Source organism: Micrasema longulum, unplaced genomic scaffold (genome assembly GCF_059751315.1).
Source record: "Micrasema longulum isolate JH-2025_06_02 unplaced genomic scaffold, ASM5975131v1 h1tg002450l, whole genome shotgun sequence".
NCBI lineage: Eukaryota > Metazoa > Arthropoda > Insecta > Trichoptera > Brachycentridae > Micrasema > Micrasema longulum.
In genome coordinates, this window is record NW_028279594.1 from 26,107 (window position 1) to 47,032 (window position 20,926).

Consider the following 20,926-nt stretch of genomic DNA (forward strand, 5'->3'; position numbering starts at 1 on the left):
AGAACGCAAATATTTCTTAAAAAAAAATAATACATATAATGCAGTTTGTCAATCAGTTTTGAAATATAGTATAATTGGATGGGGATGTCATTGCACAAAAAACTTTGATTAAAATTATTCTGAAAGTCGCGGTCAGTCCGAGCTCCCTCGCCATATACGAAGAACTTGTGGTAGTGACTATAAAACAAATTATGCAAAAGTTCTACTAATGCATGCATATAAAAATTATTCAATACCTTCCATGACACTAAACTACTAGAGTAACTAGACATTAAACCCTGATGCTGCAAAAGCAATCGAAAATGATAAAAACTTTCGGTCAAAGAGGATTGGTCCACTTCTCCATTAAAGTGTACAACCTACTTCCATTGTCCATAATGACTATCAGTAAATACTGTCACTATAAAATCGCCATTAAGAAATGGATAATGGAGGTGAGATGCGCACGGATTGATAAATCGATCATGTAAAATAGGTAGAAAAATGTTTTTATTTATGGTGTTTTTATTATGTTTTCTATGTATGTATTTGATATTATAATTTAATTATGTATTATAAGGCATATTTCTAAATTATATAAAATGTCTCCCTCGGCACGGGACACCCCAGTGAGGGACCATTAATTATCATCATTAATGTAAAAAAAAGTAATACATAAATTGTAAAAGTACAAATTAAATAAAATAATTAAAAATAATAAAAAAACTAACTAATTAAAAAAAATAAAAAATTATCAAATCACTGACAGAAAATTATGGTTGTTTTTTTAAACAGTATAATAACGGCTATAATAATATTGCCCATATACATACTATACACTTATTCTAACGTTGATGTGTAATATGTTTGTATATATGTATAACATATATGAAATAAAACTGATGACGCATGTATCTGTAAGCTATCAATTACTGCCGCATTGCATAGTGACGTCACAATAACAAGGGTATATTTAAATGCAGTGTTGAACACGAGATGAACATACAAATTAATAAAAAAAATAAAAAAAGATTTTTATATTTAAAGCACTCACTTTGTAATTATTCATTATAATGAAAAATAAAATAACTTTGTTTTTAGTCACCTGCTTTTTAATTTTTTAACCGACCAGTTTCGAAGCTACTAAAGCTATTATTGAAATAAATTATAAATATTATAATTATATTATCCGTAATTTTAACTAAAAAAAGTCTTGGCATTATTATGGACCAACACTTAACGTGGCAAGAACAGATTACTGAGGTAAGGAAGAAGTTTTATCGCACCGTCCATTCACTGGAGAAACTTCAGAATTTTTTTCCAACCACAACAAAAAAAAAAACTGTCCCAATCAATTATATTTTCTTCTCTGCGCTAGGCAAATATTTGCTATCTTGACGCCAATACGGAACTCGTAGATCGTCTGGAGCGTTTGCAGAATCAAAGCATCAGCTTTATTTTCAATCTCAAAAAGTATGACCATGTATCACCTTTTCGCTCCGAACTCAAGTGGCTGAGTTTTTATCAGCGCATAAACTTTTAATCTCTTTCACTTCTTTATGATATTCTTCACAACCCTTGCGCTCCAAAATATCTTGCTGATAATTTCATTTACCTTTCTGATCATGGTCTTTCGTTTCGCTCTTCTCAGGAGAGAACACTTTCCAATCCTCGACAAAACGCATCATTTTTCAGCTATTCCTTTTCCGTTCAAGATGCTAAACTTTGGAATGAGCTAACTCTTCTTATAAAAAATGCACCTTCTCTAGCCACCTCAAAGAAACGCCTTAAAACATTACTATATATCCTTAGAATCCTAAACTCTGTTCTATCCCTGTATTTTAATGTTTAAAAAATTATCACTATTTTATTCCTTCGTTCCTCTTTCTTCTTTCATCTGATTTCACATTCCTCATCCTTTAGTATATTTAACAAAATATTTAAAGCACTGCGGCGCAGTTGGTTAGACTGCCAACTGTAAAACTTGCGTCGCGGGTTCGATTCCCGCCAGTTTCAAGAAAAAAAATCTACGAAAGTTTTTTTCTCAATTGGTCTGGGTGTTGTGATGTATTTTTCATTACCTCCTTCCATATCCCCTCTATCCCACCTGCTGACAAGCCACTAAAATATAGGCGTAGTGGGTCATTCCCCTAAAAAAAAACATAAACCAATAAAAAGCAACAGAAAACGGTTAATTTTTTTTTGTAAAATTAAGAGAAAACCCCGAGTTCTTATTACTTACTAAAATTTTTAAATTTACAGTCTATTCCCAAAAATCGTAAATAGCTTGTGCTGGAAAAATGGAAATCGAGTTGTGGTAGAGTGGGATTTGAACATCGGACCTTTGGTCTGTGAGTCCGCAATACTACCAAGGGACCGCAACCCGGTTTAAATAAAGATACGATGGGTTCAGATAAAATAAATTATTGTCATATTTTATGTGTATTAAGTTTACAGATAAATGTTATATACTAGCAGTAAGAGTTTAATGTTTAAAGTTTAATGAATAAATACAACACACTATTTTGATTATAATAATAGTAATTTGTCGGCCCCGTGGTGTAATGGTCGGCGCGTTTGCCTACCAAGCAAGAGGTCTCGGGTTCGATTCCCGAGATGGTTGATACGAAATATTTAGGTATTTAAAAGGGTGTTTTTACACGAAAAATATTTCATAGTCACTTGGCTGGTACCTAAAGCGTGAGACTGATTATCTTACCTTCATATAACAAAATTGATCAAGATACGCTGCGAATGGTGTGCCAATCCAGTGCATCATTAGGTGCGGAAAGGGAATGATGATGACGAATACTTTTTTATTATTGATAAGAAACAAACAAACCATTCTCCCACTTGAGATTCATATCAGATAGGAAGGTTTTGATGTAAAGATGTTTTGAATACGCGGCACGTTTAAGGTATCACAACAAGGTAAGGTAGCTTCACGAACCTTGAAAAAACGGCACTATTCGTTGTGTACCCTACCGTGTGGTACGTGTAACTTGCCCTTTCTGCAATCCAATAAGTTGTTTTATATTATTCTTAGAATAATAGACGATAACTGTCAAAATTTGGACTTTCGGGCCTCGCGCCTCGGTTTATCGGCCCACTGGGTCTCGGATGATGTGCCACTTGTAGTTTTATTAACCGCCTTGAAATCATTCGATGTCATTTTAGTAAAATTTGCACGCACTGCTTGTGATAAACCGTTGACTTTTAAAGTACGACTCTATTCGATGACATGTTCTTGTACATTTAGAAGCAATAACCTTTTTAAAATTTAAAGTAAATTTTGTTCCTTTTTCCTAGAAATTGTGTTGTTATGCAATAATTGGATAATTTATAAAACACGCGTCTCGGAGAATTCGACCAAGCGGTGATTCTATTTTCCGTAAGGAACTAAAAGAAGCGAACGGATGCAGCAATTGTCTGAAAGATCTTTCAAGCAGTCAACGTACGGCGGGCGCCCTTTGCCGCGATCGGCCCATTAATCGCGAGTTAGTTCGACGCCGCGCCCTACTTTGCAGGGATTAGGTTCTTCACAGCCGACAGTTTGTTGATATCAGCAGGCTTATTCTGTCAACAATTTCGTTTCCGAAGTTGGTTCGTTCGTCATATATCCATCTCACTTTAAGGCAATCAAAATCGTATTTTGCTCTCGTTCCCTCTCACACGATACGAATGAATTTACGAAACGAATTAGTTACAAAATAAGGCCGCTGAACTACGGAATCGTTTTGACGAAAACGTAACAATATTTAACATGAACGTTCAAATTTGTTTGTGACAATTCTTAATACAAGTTCAGTGTTCTTTATAAATTTAAGAAAATAAAAATAAAATGCACACTGTAAATAATTCCTGTTTTCGTAATATCAGCATTTGTTGATTTTCTTTTCTTTTTCTTTTCTTTTCTTTTCATAGTCATGTTATACGATATTTATATGCTTATAACTTTAATCATTAAAAAAGGAATGGCCCACGCTCAGACGCTGAAGTCTTTGTGGGCATTTTTTCCTAATTATGTTATAGCTTAATTTTAAGATGCATTTTTTAAAAGTGTAAATAAAATTCTATGTACATATATGTAAATATGTATGGAAAAATAAACAAATAAAAAGAAAAAAAAATATTTTAGAAAATAAAGACGAGCAGTACTTATCTATAAATTTGTAAAAACCATCATTAACGATTGATCACTTTGGCAATTTAAAAATAAATCTTTAGTTATTAATGTCCTTTATTAAAGGAAGTTCACAATACTTGTTGATGTCTAGATTTCCTTACTTCCGTTCCTAAGAATTGATCGGTTGTTGAGATACGTCTATGTTTCTATTAGTTGTTTATATTTTATGCCGGGCAGATTCCACTCACGTGTTGACATTTGTCTTGTGAATGTTTAAATGCAATGTAAGACATTTATAAGTGCATGAATTTATTTATTGAGTAATTGACAATGATTTTACTGGAGCATAATGGGTGTTTTTTTGAGTATGATACAATTTCAATTGAAAAAAAAGAAGCAAATATTTAAAAAAAAAAGTTTTTATTGTGTTCGAAAGAATGAAAATACAAATTGGAAAAAAAATACGCATTTCTAACTAGCGGTGACTTTTTGGACACCTTTTTCCTACAAATCCGGTATTCTTTCCAAAACGTTGTATGTTACTAAAAGGCTTCAAGACTTGATTTGCTTACTTGGACCGTGGACTTAACGTAGCCTCATAGGAAATAATCCAATGGCGTCAAATTACAGAATCGTGAAGGCAAATTAACAGGACCATTACTGGAAATAACGTAGGCGTTAAACTTGTCACGCAGTTAATTCATGGTTTCACGAAGAGCCCTATACGTTTGGCAAGGTGAACACTGATTTTTAAAGTGATTTTTTACAATTAGTAATCGTGGTTTGAGTGTCAGCCGTTCCATTAATAATTTGAGTAGTAAGAACAAAAGTAAAAAAAAAACTGTCATCATTGTTTGACAAGAGACAGTATTACCAATCAAAAGTTCTGTCACGAAAAAAAAACACCCGTTAATGTGCTCGACCACAAGGCACTTAAAAAATATGGTCGCATTTAACCCATATATTGACTAATCAATAAAAAGAGAATAATAATAATCGTAAAAAACAATGGAGCTGATTGTGCGCTAAAATCGCATTTTTCGTGCAGATTGAATAATATTACGTTTTTTTCTTCCATTTCTCAAACCCATAGAATAGAGGGCATCGTTAAATTAAGCACTTTTCTAAAATGATTTATACAAACGAAAAAATCTTTTGTATTATTTTGCGTAAAATATGTACCTACCAAATATAACATTAATTTAAAAAAAACATGTTTATAATTCGTCTGCATTCACAAAACCCGAAAAAGTAGACTAAATGTTAATTAAAAACGTGAATAAAAGTATATTGAATCTTTGTAAAAGCAATCTTTATCAATCGTTGCAAAACAACACCATTAATTTGTTGCAAACACTGTTTTATTTTTCCCTTGAATGCATTGAATAAATGTTTTTTTTTTGTTTACGAGCCATAGATATTTATATTTTGGGCTGGGAAAATTGCCACGCTTTGGCCAACTTAATTTTCTCGAACCCGATCTTAGGACTTACACCGTATTGGAATTATGTGATAAATAATAGAACAGGAATTAATTTGATATATTTTGCTAATATATGAACGGTTTCTAATTTCCTCAATTGTATCTTAACCCTACAATGCCCAATGTAGATAATCTGCTACATACCGATAATCGGTGGAAAAAAGTGATTTCAAACATGTTTATCGCTCGGCGACTAGTTTATTATATTGTGTACACACTAGCCATTATAATTTATTTTAAAAAGTCACCACCGGGAAAATATTTTTCCATGAAATTTGAAACAAAAAGTCAGTCCCACGTATTCTGTCAAAAATGGAATTTGGCTAAAGTTCAAAGGGTAATTTTTTTAAGTTTTTTTTTTTAAAGATTTGATGTTATAATTGTTTCCGAAACTTTCATTATTACATAAAAAGATGTTCATAAGAATCGTTGTTTCTCGTTTTCCTTACATTCTTGTTTTTTTTTATCTTTTAATGCCCGATGTAGCAAATACAACAAACAAACCATCACGCCGTTTCCCCGTAGGGATAGGCAGAGAGGATCGAACACCATATCACTCTATCTTTGCATACAGACTTCGCTTCTTCTACATTCATACATCTTCTCATGCACGCACGCCGATTATTCCTACTTTTGACATGTTCATCTTCAAGTATTTGATGGACTTTATCGTGCCATGTCTTTCTCGGCCTTCCTCGTTCTCTGCATCCATCAACATTCGCATCATTTTAGCCGTTCTTTCGTTGTCCATTCGCTCTACATGTCCAAACCAACGCAGCACCCCTTTCTTGATTCTGTCGATAATGCATATCTCAGCCTTACACGGTTCACGGATCTCGACAGTTGTGAGCCTATCATACATCGTTTTACCAGACATTCACCTGAGGGATCGCATTTAACCTACTTTCACCATCATTTTTCCAATTCCATACTTCGCTCCTATGCAATAGAGTTGGCACTAGAACTCCATTGTGAACTGCTAGTTTAGCCTCCTGTGATAATCATTTGTTTGGCAAAGTAGATTTCAGTGCACCGTTCACCCTGTTCCCGGCACTCGACCTACTTTCAATATCTGTCTCGCTCTTTCCACCCCTAGTGAACATACTTTCCAGATACACAAATTCTTCTACCTGATTCAGAATATCTCCGTTCACACTGATCTCACATTTAGTTATATTTAAAGTTATCTATAAACTAAAATATGAGACTAAAACTGAAAAAAATAACCTTTTCTTTTTCATTATTTTTTAGAGTACGTGCATAAAAAAACATACATAAAAATATGTTTTCAGTTAGAATTAGAATAATTGGGCATTGAAGGGTTAAAATATGTAGCAAGTTGTAATATCATATAATATTGAACGAACCTCTGTTAAAGTCCTCAGCGAGGAATAAGGCTTTGACTCCAATCGTGTTAACACCTTTTATTATTTAGTTTTAGGAACTATGCCTTGAATTCGCAATGATTTTACATCAAAATGCAGGTGCAGTATTAACCTAACCACATAATTATTTCCCACTAAGGTATTGTTGCAAGATAGGAAATTGAACAGAACGAAGACCTTGGCCAGCCAACATCGTGAGAAAAACATTTATTCTTCTGGATAGAAACAATACGTTTATGTAAGCGAGCATTATTTATGAAGTTTTTTTTTTATGAATTTTTTTTTGTTCTTATTTTTTACCCCAATATTGAATTTTAAGTGCCTTACTATTAGAAAATGGGAATTAAGTTGAGGTAGAGTGAGATTCGAACCACGGATCCGTGAGTCCGAGACACTAGCCACGGGACCACAGCCCGATTAAAAATAACTTTTACATATCTTTTCTTAATCGACTTTATTATGCCGGAGGAAATTTTCTCGTCAATTTTGCTGAGTGTCGTTAGCAGTCATTGCCGACTCGACGCTTCGGATCGCATTGTAGCGTCCACATCAGAGTTGATCAATCGTTGCTCAAAAATAAAATAAACGGAATCTGCTTAATTATTATGTCCTTTTTTTACATAGTAAAATATTTTATATAATTATTGACGTATGTAACTTGTTTGTGTAACGCATAAGTAACTTATTTATGAAGTGTGGTTTTGATACCCATGTATATAATATCGTCGGGTTTTCTAAATTTGGTAACACTATTTCACCAGAAATTCAACAGGCCGTAGGTACTCAGGCCGAGAATTACAAGCGCAAACCGAAATCGTCCGTTACACGTCTGTTGTTAAACAAAAAACCAAATAAAAAATATAGATTGGTTTGTTCTATGCAATAGAGCAAAAAGGCTTTTTTTAAGCGGGTACAAATTATTACTCTAAGGTTACTAGTTATGAGATTTTGTAATTTTGAAGTTAAAAGCTCCCCCGAAATCAACAATTTAAATAAATCTGCATGATGAACATTATAAAATATTTTTAAAATAAGAAATATTTTAATTGATTTTTTCAAATAAAGATTATTTAATGCCATTTATGAAGACATCTGATTTTTCGAAAATTTGGAGTTCCCAACGTGTGCCAGAAACCCGACGATATGTGTTCAACATTATTGTAACTTTATATTTAAATGTAAAAAAACATCTAAAAAAAATCTGTATATTTAGTTATTTTAGAAAAAACGTTTTACCTCGGGTTAATTATTTTTAAACTTATAATTAAAAATCAAACACTGATTTGAGTCTACTGAACACTTTATTTTATTTTTACAAATATAAACATATAAAAATAAAAACTTTGTGACAATTGTTTCGCCTTATTAGGGCATTTTCAAACGAATGTGAAGATTATTTAGATTGAATATATAATTCAAGGTACTTAAGTAGAAAATAAAAATAATCTTATGAACTATAGCATGTACATTAATCATAATAGAGGGAAAAACCAATGGTTAAGGGTGAGGCTAAGTGTTTATTAGGTAATGGGGAATTTAGGTATTTATATTTGAATTTCGGGGAAAATATAACAAAGTAAGTATTTATTGACATACAAGTATGTATTGTGAGATAATTAATAAAACTTTATAGTTTTGTAAATTTAGATAATTGTTGTCGAAAAATGATCAATAATATTATAATAGGTTGCTGTTCATTTTAATTTTAAAACACGATTGAAATATTATGAGGAAAATTATTTAAACATAAATGCATTATTATACAATATTTCTATTTTTAAGAATTTCTTATCAAAATATATAAATGCAATTGTAACATGATTCATCTATTAATTACGAGTCATATAAGCGTGGACAAAAAGGAACAAAGTGAAGAATAACAGTCTATTTAAATATGTTTAATAGTGGTGAAGATATTAGGTTGGTTTGTTCATTTATTATTTTAAAATTAGGATTATTTAGATATTTATTAATTTCCAATTCGGGGGCTTAGGGTCATAAGGGCGAAACTACAAAAAATGCTGTTTTGTGTTAAGTACTAATCTGATATCCAAACAAAATATCCTGTTAGTGACAAAAATATGAAACTCATCCGATAAGTAGTTACCTAGATAAATTTGTGTGAAACTACAAATGAAGCGTTTTGTTTAAAGTCAGAAGAATAAAACACCTTTTACATCATTTTGTTAATTTACTAATGTAAGCGCAAGTTAGGGTCATATAGACGAAAGCGTAGTTTCATATTTTTGTCTCTAAAACATTTTATGCTCTATTAACTGTATTTTTTATTTTCTTTATTTGTAACCCTTAAAAGACAGTATTATTTTTTGAAAACTGTTTTATCATTTATCTCAAAACTGTGTTTTTGTAGTTTCACCCTTGTGACCCTTAACCCCCGAATTGTTCAAGTATATTAAGTTTACGCCCTTTGCTTTCAACGTGTAATGGAATTGGTTTATTTGAGATATGAATCCTAATAAGGCGAAACAATTGTCACAAAGTTTTTATTTTTATATGTTTATATTTGTAAAAATAAAAGAAAGTGTTCAGTAGACTCAAATCAGTGTTTGATTTCTAATTATAAGTTTAAATATGGAGTTCTACAAAATAAACACCAAATCAATCAATCAATTAATTATTTTTATTAACTTTCCTATCTTTATAACTACATATAATGATAGTAAAAACTTTAGCTGTATGTACACTCCATTAAAATCTTTAATAACCTTTGCTTTATGCGAGCGTAACAATAAGTTTTCATAAAAATCATTCAAATTGTCTCGATTAAAAGCAAATATTTACAGACAAAGATCAATACATCAACAAAGGATTATTAATCATTCGAACGCACAGTAAATAAAACCAGGTTTTATGGCTGTCTTATCCTGATCTAAAAGACGTATATATTTTTTAAGATATTTAAAGAGCGAGGTATGTACGTTTCGGAATTTATTATGTAAGCAGAAATAAGTACCTGACATATTTTTAAGCGTTAACATTTAATTTTAAAAGCAAGTAAACACGTCATATGTACCTTTTGCGTTGTATTTGACCAGCACAACTCCAAGTCCAATGGCAAATCCCACAGCTGTAATGATAGCCACAATAGCTACCATGGTGAGGGATTTTTCGGTCCCATTACGTCTCTTCCACCAACCAGGATTCCTGAAAATATCGTATAATATTAATTTATATGGAAAAAAGTCATTCATAAACAAGAGATTATTAAAGGTTTGATTTATGTTGGTTTTTTGACAATAGGAAAATATCACATACTTCAAATACCGATGAAAATATATGAAATGAATTTAGAATAATTAATTGTATTTTCAAAATCAATTTGGATATTGTGAAGAAATGTTGTCGTATATATATTTTTTTAAATACGTCACTAGAAAAACGCGACATTTTTGGCCTTGATAGTTGTGACGTCAAGATTCGTGACAATGTTCAGGAATGGTCAGGAACAAATAAACATGAATCGTTACGTATTAGGAGCGTGGAGAATGGAATGACCGTTTTTGCGGAAATTCAAAATTACAAACTAAAAAATTTTTTATGCTACTAATAAGTATCATTTTTTTTACTGGATAGTATTTCACAGATCTTTATTGCTTTAATAATGTAAAAAAATAATATATTTCCCTATTCTTGGTGGAATTCCATTGTAAGGAAGTAATAATGGGTAATATTGTGTGTTTACATAAGTAGTGTTCGTTTTTTTTTTCTTAACGAAGAGAACAGGAGGACAAAAAAAAAAGTAATACAGAAAATTAGTCAAAAATATATTTTCTTCGTAATTAAAAAAAAATTGCCGCAGACAAAACATTGACGGCAGCTTTATGCTCTCGATTGAACGCGAACAGAGTGTCGAAAATGCTAATTTTTGTCTACTCGATATTCCATTTTGAAGGCATGTAATCAAATATAATAATATCTGTAACTTAAAAGCAAACACAATATCTTATAGAACATAAAATTTTCTTTCGAATTACTTTATACATTTTTAATTAATTTATATATTTTTAAAGCTTTTGGTGCTCATTTTTTAATTAGGAAAAAAAGAAAACAACTTATATAACCTAATATTATACAGTGTAACAATCATACATATATGCGAATCATAATATTTATCTTACATAAGTTTTTTTTTCGTTTTTATAATTTTAATGAAGTGTCACTTTAAAGCTTAAATAAGTTCTTATTTTATTAAAAAGGAAACCGATTGGAGAAAAGTTCGCATAGTAAAGTGGGTGGGTTGTTCGCCTACCATGCTTGAGGTCCGGGGTTATATTCCGGGAGAGTCAGCATGAAATATTAGTTAATACATACTTGGAGTATAAGAGTGGTCACTTTATCATCCTGTAACACATGATAGATATACACTGCATGTACTTTTCCAATGTAGTGAGCTATGCACCATCAGGTTTGGATTAGGGTTTGATGGTGACTTAAAATAAATAAATATATTAAAAAATATAATATTTAAAGGTGTTCAAACGTAGGAAGAGTTATGTAAAGTGATCGTTTAAGTCAACCATGAACCCTGTAGAACAGTAGACCGTCTAGGGTTCAGTGGCGAGCCGTGATTTATTTTTCAGGTCATTTACAATAAATGTTCATGAATTTGTATCTACATAATATGTAAGTAATATAATTTTAAATTATTTTTACAATTATAATAAAAATATTTTTTTCTGTGGTTCAATGAAAATCAACTCAAACAACAATCATATACGTAGCTTTATTCTACACTATTTTAATACAATACTTGTACAAAAGTTTATTAACAAATACCACAATGACATTCAGCGGTAACTGTCAACACTGAGCACTGGCCGATTCCTTTTAAAATTAATAATCCAAAAAAAGCCAATGCGAACGCCACGTGTCCTATGTGAAACATAATAATATTATGTCAACGGTATCCTATCAAAGAAAAATAGTCCTTCGGAAATAATGTTCGAAATACTAGTTTCCAAATAGAGAATTTTCAAATAATATTTGTAATCTGCAAGCTTGTTTTAGTACTAAAAAAGCTGACTTGGGTTAAAGATGTAAAATATAGTGTACTTTTTTGTATGGAAAAATTAACTGAGGGAATCGGCTAGTTTCATTGTCAACTGAGAACGGGCTGGGCGCTAGGCGCACTTCATAGATATTTTTTTTTAGGAAGATATAAACGATGGTGGTGATTTATAATAAATAAAAATTATTTTATTTGTTTTCCAATATACATGTTTAATAGTAAGCTGTGGATAATCGCTTATTCTGACGATTCGCCCCTGCTAGGCTTCCATATTATCTAAAAACTTCGTTATGTCGAGACATCTTAAAATATAATTATATAATCGAATCTTACGAAGGTTGAACCCAGTACACTTCTTGTTTAAAAATATTTGGATAAACACAAAACATTCTTTAAAATAATGTACATGTAGCGTTATTTTCGCATTTTATGCTTGCCTAATTAATATGTATGAGCAGCTTTAAGCGTAAGACTTAGCACTGTCATTGTTGTTACCCGAAGAAGGTAAATTAGTCATATTGGCAATGTCAATGAATCCTTGAACCCTTGTTTCTTAAATCTCGCATGACTATACAAAATCCCTTCAAAAGATAAAGCCCGTTTTATTAAGGCCAGAAAACAAATATTTAAAATTAGTGCGTCTTAATTTTTATCACAATTTCTGCGTGCTCATAGAAATATTTTTTTTTCCATCAAGGTGGATTCTGACTTAAATAACCGTTGATTTTTTTATTCAAATTATTAATGTATTAACTTTAATAGTTTTTGTGAGTGGCTGTCCGGTTTTGAAAGGATTAGTCGACTTTCATCATTTCCAGCGGGCGCCGGTTTGCTTTTGACTCTCATTGTTTTTATATTATTTCCATCTCATCTCTCACGAGCTGCGATTATGGAGAGGTGCAGGATGATCTTCATCCGCTGCGGTGTCCTCAAATGTGGTTAACTTGTGAAGAGGAAGATTCGAGGATAGCCACTGACATGGCGATATCTGTCGCTGCACATTGCAGTGCCAAGGTCTGACATGCGGACTCGATAAGAAAAAATAGTGTTAATTTATTATGGTTGCCCGTAGCAAACTAAAAAACTTTTTTTCGTGTCCCGGCGGATAAAAAATACAGTTCAGTTCGTGTAATAGAACCAGAACTCTGGACCAGTGTTTTTGGCTCGATGACTGCTCTCCGGTAAAAACCTGAACAAGAAAATCAAGTGGAAATATGTAAGTCTCATGTGTTGTAGTTGGCGCGTTTGCTTCGAATTCTTACGGTCCTGGGTTTATTTCCTAGCAGATTAGACATGAAGTATTAGGTACGAATAAAAAAGTGGTTCTACACTGCAATATTTCAATATTCCTAGGCTGGCGCTTGAAACGTAAGACTGATCACCTTCATCATTCCCCTTTTGTACCTGATGGTGCATAAGACACTGCGTTGGTACACCAATCGCATTGTGTCTTGATCATTTTTCGTTATATGAAGGTATGAACAGAAAAGTCTTACGCTTCAGTTAACAGTCAGTTCAGGAACTATGAAATATTCTAGTGTAAAAACACCATTTAAAATAAATATTTCATGCCAACTATGTCGGAGATCGAACCCGGGATCTCTTGCATGGTAGGCAAACGCGCTGACCACTACATCACGAGGCCGACAACATTGCCTTTCCTTCATGTAACAAATTATCGAGATACGGTCCATTTGGTATACAAATATGTGTGGATGATGACGTTAGCCTAAGTTCAACGATGTTATATTTTGAGAAGGTCCAAAACTTCAGTGGCTTATAATGGAATTCAATCCTCTTCTCTTTCTTTAAATTTGTACGTATTGGCACTTTTCACTCCGCACTCGGAACTTATCACCACGCTATGAGAGTGAAAAGTTTCAATCTATTTCCTCAAAAAAAAATAATATTTTTTTTTACTTCGGGCAGTAACATAATTCATTTGAACAGAAACTATGCTGCAATAATGTAATTTTAAGTATGTAAACTCATAATTCCTCTAAAGGTACATGAGCTTAAGTTATTCAATCCAAAGTAAAAAAATATCACAATTCTCCTCATCCAACCTTACCTATTCTAAACTGCTTAATAAACTCCAACGAATGCTCTTAGGAAACATGACAACATTATCTACAATATTTTGAGTTTGTCCAAATTTTTGTAGACAAGGACTGGAATAAACTCCCTGGGGAGCTGTTTATATTAACATATTATAACAGAGATAAAGAACATTTAAGAGAAGGTAATATAGCAGTCTAGGCATCTACAGGGCTTATGATCTGTCAATGGCTGGTTTGAGTGGCCACTTTACACACTGTGTAACATTCACCATTCTGCCGATATTTGAACATATATATTCCTTCAATTCTTTCGTCTGTTGGTGTTTGTGAAGTTAAATAAAGGTTTCAGCTCTTACCCTGTAGATGCCTAGACTTCTATATTACCTTCTCTTAAATGTTCTTCATCTCTGTTATAATATGTTAAACTATTATCTGATTTTTGTAGGCAACTGAAATGACTCGAAATTCAACATCGCGCTGTCATCGAGTCGAAAACTCTCGCCCCGGGTTTCGATTCATGAATATTACACAAGGTAATTACTTTTTTTCACTCTAACATTCACCATTCTGCCCACATTTTGAAATTCCATATTTGGTCAATTTTTGGAAAAGCGCATTATATTTTTTTGTAAGGTTTTCTGACCCATATAAAAAGGGCTATCGGTATTATCCGTCCTTAACGTAAGAATGAAGATTTATTTGGGTACGCTGAGTTTTGAAAATTTGTGGAAAACACAATCTTCTTTACCGTATCGGAATTTAAGGATTTCTACGCTAAATATCGGAAGTCAATCATCGACTTCATTAAAATAATGAGTGTCAATGGCGTGAAAAGAACTTGGAGCCTAATAGGGCAATCGAGGGACACACAACTTTTGAAAATGGAATAAGAAAGTCTAAGCAATCATTAGAATTATGGTTTATGAAGGGTCATTAGCTGGTTATGATCACTTAATCTACCGTCAGTATATTGATAAAGCCCTTTAAACGACAACATTTAAGAAAACAAGTTATAAATGCATTTATGTGCCATCTTTCGAGCTTTATCAACTGGTAAAATCATCTAAATTCATCACAATTTCATATCCGCTCCCTAGTTGGAGCATATAGTGTCCACAAAGATCCTCCAAGCATTTCCAAGGTTCGCGTCCCGTTTCACCACGTCAACCAGTCAGCAGTGGACGTCCAGGACGTCGAGAACCTGATGCCTCGTAAAGTAGGCAAGCGCAGTTAAGGCTCTCAAGAAGCATCCGCCGTAGATGGCCAAGCCAGCGCTTGATGACAGTTGTCACCGGAGTTAGTTCCGTCCGTTCTCTTATTACTGCATTCTTTACAAAGTCAAAGCACCGCCCGCTTAAGATTCTTCGGAGACATCTATTCTCGAAATTCAGAATTATGCTGTATTGGGCCCTAGTGAGTTGTCATGATTCGCATCCGTAGAGGAGAATAGTTAAATATCCGATCTCCTGACAGCCTTCATACTGTTGAATGTGGCGCTTGTTTTTCCTAGCCGCACTCCCAGTTCTTTTTGAAAGCTGCCATCCAAATCCTCCAAGGTTTGTTTATTTTTAAATTCAAAATTACACTCATTTACATATTCATGAACTTATTAAGGCTTTTTAGGCAGTTTTCATGTTAAGCCACAATATAAAATATTACATTAAAGTAGGTAGGTACGTAATGAATTTTTTGCAGAAATTATAACAGTTTTAGTTTTAAGTAAACAGTAAGTATTATTTAAGTGTACGTTAGCAAAATACAAAAAGTCAGTGATTTTACAGCATTCGAACAATGCAAGTAATTTTGATTTTATCGCAGTAAGAGTTTTTAATCTAAAAACTGACAATGGAAAACGAAACATATTAATTTTTCACACTCGTTTCGGAGCCGGTGTAGTCTGACGATTGAAGAATTAAAAAAATAATTCTGTCTACCAGAATGCTTCAATTTAATTTTTCTGTCATGTTCTCAATACCGTTGCTAATAATAAATAAATGAAATAAGCAGTTTTTTTACGGTACTTTAAGCTGTATTTTAAAATTTATTGTTAATAAACACTGGTCTATCATGTCATCAAATCTGAAACTGGATTATAAATATAAAGATGTCTCCTTCGTCTCAATCTTTGTGTAATAAATATTGAAAATATTAGAATGAGACAGTCCTTGTTAAGATTGTGCGCATATCTTATCTTGATGTAACAAATTAGAAAGTTTGATGGAATTTGTCTTAGGGGAAAGTCCGACCTTATCGGCGTGTTGTACATAGCATCAGTCACAAAAAATGTAGCGTTTCTCTTAAGAAATCGAGCTATGGGTGTATCAACTTCATTGGGGTCATTTGTTTGCACAGATGCTACAACTTCCTGGGATAGGCTGGCCGCCGTCTGGTACTGGTACTATCAGACTTTCCAACGCTTGAGATTCCTATTACAGATATCGAAACTTACTCATAAAAAACAAAACATGAAAGATTTGAAGACATGTTGATAAGACAATGCATTTTAAACCAAATGCAGTGTATATAACAATGTGAATGATCTATAAATTAGGCCGGGCTGCTCGAATCTTCTTTGCCACCAGCAGATGGATTTCCCGTTCATAAACTGTTTTTGAGACCTATCAGCTGCTGATCCTGATAAAGTTAAGGAACAGATAGAGGGCGTAATTGGATTTAAGGGGCATATATTCACCAAATGGTACTAAATGAGTCTTTCAGATTCTTTATTTGGTAGAATAGTGACCTTTATGCTATCAAGTCTATAACCTATTTTTTTGGAATGAAGCTAGTATAATTGTTCTTGTAAGTTGTGAATTCGGTAGAAAAATTTAAAACCAGTTTTTTTATCAATTTTCACCATGCTTGATGTATGAAAAAACATGGACTGCTGCCTTTGGTGCTGAAGTTAAAAGACGTATCATTTGGCAACTTGCGAGAAATTAGTTTTTAATGATCGAATCAAAATCAGCAACAGTCAGGAAAGATATGTATCAAGAAGTCTGTTACATGAAGACAAGGTAATCAGTTTAATTCTTCAGGTGCCAGTCCAGGAACGATGAAATAAACGTAGTTATGCAGAAATCGGCCAGTCCACAATTTCGAAAAAATGAGATATTGATGTTATCGGGTGTAGGAAGGTCAATTCTATGTTCTGCTTAAAACAGCCAGACCGTTTTCGTACAAAAAACTGTATTAATCACCTTCTCAAAATGGTGTCGATCACACAAAAGCATTTCTCAATTTGCAAAAAACACCCACATCTCAAGAAAATTCTTATGTTTTTTAAAAAATCATTAAAACTGGTCAAATACATAATTAGATTCTTGTTTGTAATATAAAAAAATCTTATGTATTCATTGTTTATCATTTGTTAAAGTCAAAAACATTCCAACTGAAGTTTAGATTTGATAATTCACCCATTTCACAAAAGTGCTATTATCTCAGTTTCATTTTTATATGGCTGGCCGCTTTCTGCATAGCTACGTTCAAATATTGTAGTTTCAACAACGTATAAAATCAATATTTCACGCCCACCCTGCCATGAACCGAACCCAAGATCACAAACGTGCCAACCACTACACAACGAGGCGGACTTATCTCCTCTCGATCGCCTTATTTAGGGCTTTTACCCGAGAGCAAGGATCGAGTCAAAAACACTACGTCAAAAAAAAAACTTGTATCAAAAACCCAATGAAATATACGAGTTTGTATATTGTATATGTTTTACTTTACATATTTAATTTATGATAAGAAATAGCTAGAAGAATAAGTTTTTTTACCATTTTTATCTATTCTTTTTTAACAAACAACTTATTAGTACTATTATACCCAAATCACAGGCGTGCGGTGGGGTTTATGATTAGGGAAGCAGTTAATACATAAGTAATTGGTACATAATAATATACCCATCTTATTTTAATAAAATAGCAATAATTAGTGATTGGTACAGACATGCTTTAACACGAAATAAAACGATATTAATTTTAAGGGATTTAGGACCCTTTCACAATATTAAAAACCAAATAAGTTTTACTAACGCGAAAATTCACGTTATTTGATAATTTAATTACTTTTTGGTGGGTGTGTAAATGCTCAATAATAGGCAGCCAAAAACATTATTTATTTATTTTATATACGGCTTAAGCCAATTACAACAGTTCAATGAAGAGACATAATGTAAGTATACAAGAAACTGAACAAAAAGAACACAAAACAATGTAGCATAGACATACAAGGGCAATGTACGTATTATGTATATTTATTGTATGTTTACCAAATAAAAATATATTTATAAATATTTTGGTGTATTTTTTTTCAGAATGTTATTTACTCTGTGGGATGATGTGACGATTACAATGTTTCAGAATCGTAAATAACATTTATAATTTATAACTGCAACACATTTTCTGGTCTTTCTCAATTAACAATAAGATGCTTTATTCATGATTAAGAACTTTTATTTTATTTTTTATTTATTTTTTTTATTTATTATATTGAAAACATATTATACATAATTATATACAATATTCCCAAGGAGTTTTTTTAAAAAAAACTCATTTAGGGACATACAGATAATAATTTTTTTAGAGACGTTTTTAAATTTTAAACTATAATATTATTTAACAAAAGCAGAAAAATTAAAATTATGATATACTACACATTAAAAAGGGTATGAAAAATACTTGAAAATAACAGAATAAACAGAATACTAGGCATGGAAATAAATTCAAAATAATGTTTACATTATGCAATCTGGGAAAGAAAATTGAAAAAGTTTAAAAATTACATGGATGTATATATACATACTGAAGTAGTACAAAATAAAATCATTTTTTTTAATTAACAAAATATGCGCACACCCAATACAGGTTAATTTTTTTTATCAAAAACGTTGAAAAAATTGAAATTATGTATACAAGCCAAAAAAAGTATATAAAAAGAAAAAAACACAAATAACATTTAAATAGTATTAAAAATTACATATACAAGCAAAAACGGTGAAATATTAAAAGGTATATGTTCAAGAATGCGCATTCTCTATAAACTAACATTATTTATTCAAAGTACTTCTGGAAAAAATAATTTAATACTCTTAAAAGGCTCTGCTAAAAATTCCAATTGTTAATATTTTAGTCAATAAATCAATATTAAGCTGTGCTGTATTTTTTATAGAAAGTGATTATTTTTTCTTCCATCCAACGCCAGCGGAGACAAATTTATAAATTATTTCAGAAATTGGGGACGATTAGAAGAATAATCGATACACGGACAAAAATATTGCCACGTCAATGCGAAATTTCACGCATAATAAAAACTCTAAACTAAACCGTTTTTACCTTACACAGTTAACCCTTTGATTCCCGTGTTCACTTTTATATATATATATGGTTGGATAATTTATACAGCGCCATTTTTGTGAAAATCACCTCAAGGGCGCTGTACAATTAATAAATATCCCAGTACGTCTCGCAGCTACAAAGCGCATGGACGGTTGTGAGTCTAGTTCCTCGTTTTCAATTAAGATCAATAAAAAATTATAACAGATAGGAGCTAGATTACAGGACGTCTTGCAGCTACAGAGCGCATAGACAGTTAGAAATTCAGCCCCCATTTACACATTTTAAAAATGGACAAATAAATTTAGTGTATTAATGATATTAAAAAATAATAATAATATGAATAGTAAAAAGGAGTAAGATTAGAACACGTCTTGCAGCTACTAAGCGCATAGAAGATTGGAATTCTAGACCCCATTTACAAAATTTAGGTATTTTAAAGTTGATATATGCAATTTAGGTAACCAATCATCGTGCAGCTACAAAGCGCATGGACGAGTGGAATTCCAGCAAAGTTAAAATGATATCAATAAATTTATAAAAAATAGAGCATATTAGTAAAAGTGTTCATGCTAAGAAGTAAGCAATAAAAAACGAAATAAATCAAACACTGTTTCAACTCCATGGTTAACAAGGGGTGATAGATGTCCGAAGAGAAGATTTTGTAGACAGTAGGTAGATACCGTCGCCATGTGGCCCTGGCCACTGGCTGCTTGATAATTTCTGGAAACGCACGTGTGTAGTTACTGGGGGATTAGGCCTATTGTTCCAACGACTTGGTGTGGTGAAGAGTTAAGTACATGTATAATTACCACAAGTGTCGAAATTTAAATCGGAATAGACTTATGCCCTTTAGTTAAATAAAACACTATTGAACGCGTATCCTTTTGTTTTGTCAATTTTCTAGGGTAATTTTCTCTCATTCGCAAAGTAATTATTAGTACCTATTTTGCCATTTACAAAGAATACATGAGGGTACTACTTGCAAACCCGGCAAAATCCAAAACCTAAAAAAGTAAAATATAAATTGAAACTTATTCAGAATACAATTTTTCACAGTTAAAAATATGGCTCTATTTGTAATAATATGACTTAAATTGTCCGGTTTGTTGCAAACATGGCAACCTCTACTTGAGTATTGTGAAGTTGGAATGTATAATTTATATTTATTATTTCACTACTGTTTCTTGACATAATCATGCTTATGTCTCCACTGCTTACGTGTAAAATATTGACTAATTATAATAAAAAAATGAAATTTAAAAAAAAAAAAGTTTAGTATTGTATCAGTTTATTGCGATTTGCTCAAAATAAAGAAAAATGGATTTTGCCGGGTTTACAAATATTACCCTCACATATTAATTCATTTTGTAATAATTATATTCTACTTATAAAATCTTCTAAGAGTAACTGTTGTTTTTATGCCCCATTGTCCAGAATTTGTAGATAAGTAAATTCGTCACACAATTTGGATTTCTTAAGAATAGTTCTTCCGTCTTTTCGTAAATCTTTTCGCCATTAACACAGT

General features: G+C 32.1%; 1 protein-coding gene across 1 annotated transcript in view; it reads right to left on the minus strand.

The window, feature by feature from the left end:
* Window positions 1-20,926, minus strand: part of LOC148272167 (neprilysin-2-like) — a gene marked incomplete at its 3' end in the record, with an annotated part of 77,762 nt that overhangs the window by 25,268 nt on the left and 31,568 nt on the right. Inside the window, exon 2 of the mRNA XM_088240435.1 lies at window positions 10,008-10,138. Within this exon, the coding sequence (XP_088096561.1) occupies window positions 10,008-10,138 (131 nt within the window). The remainder of the gene's footprint in view (window positions 1-10,007; window positions 10,139-20,926) is intronic.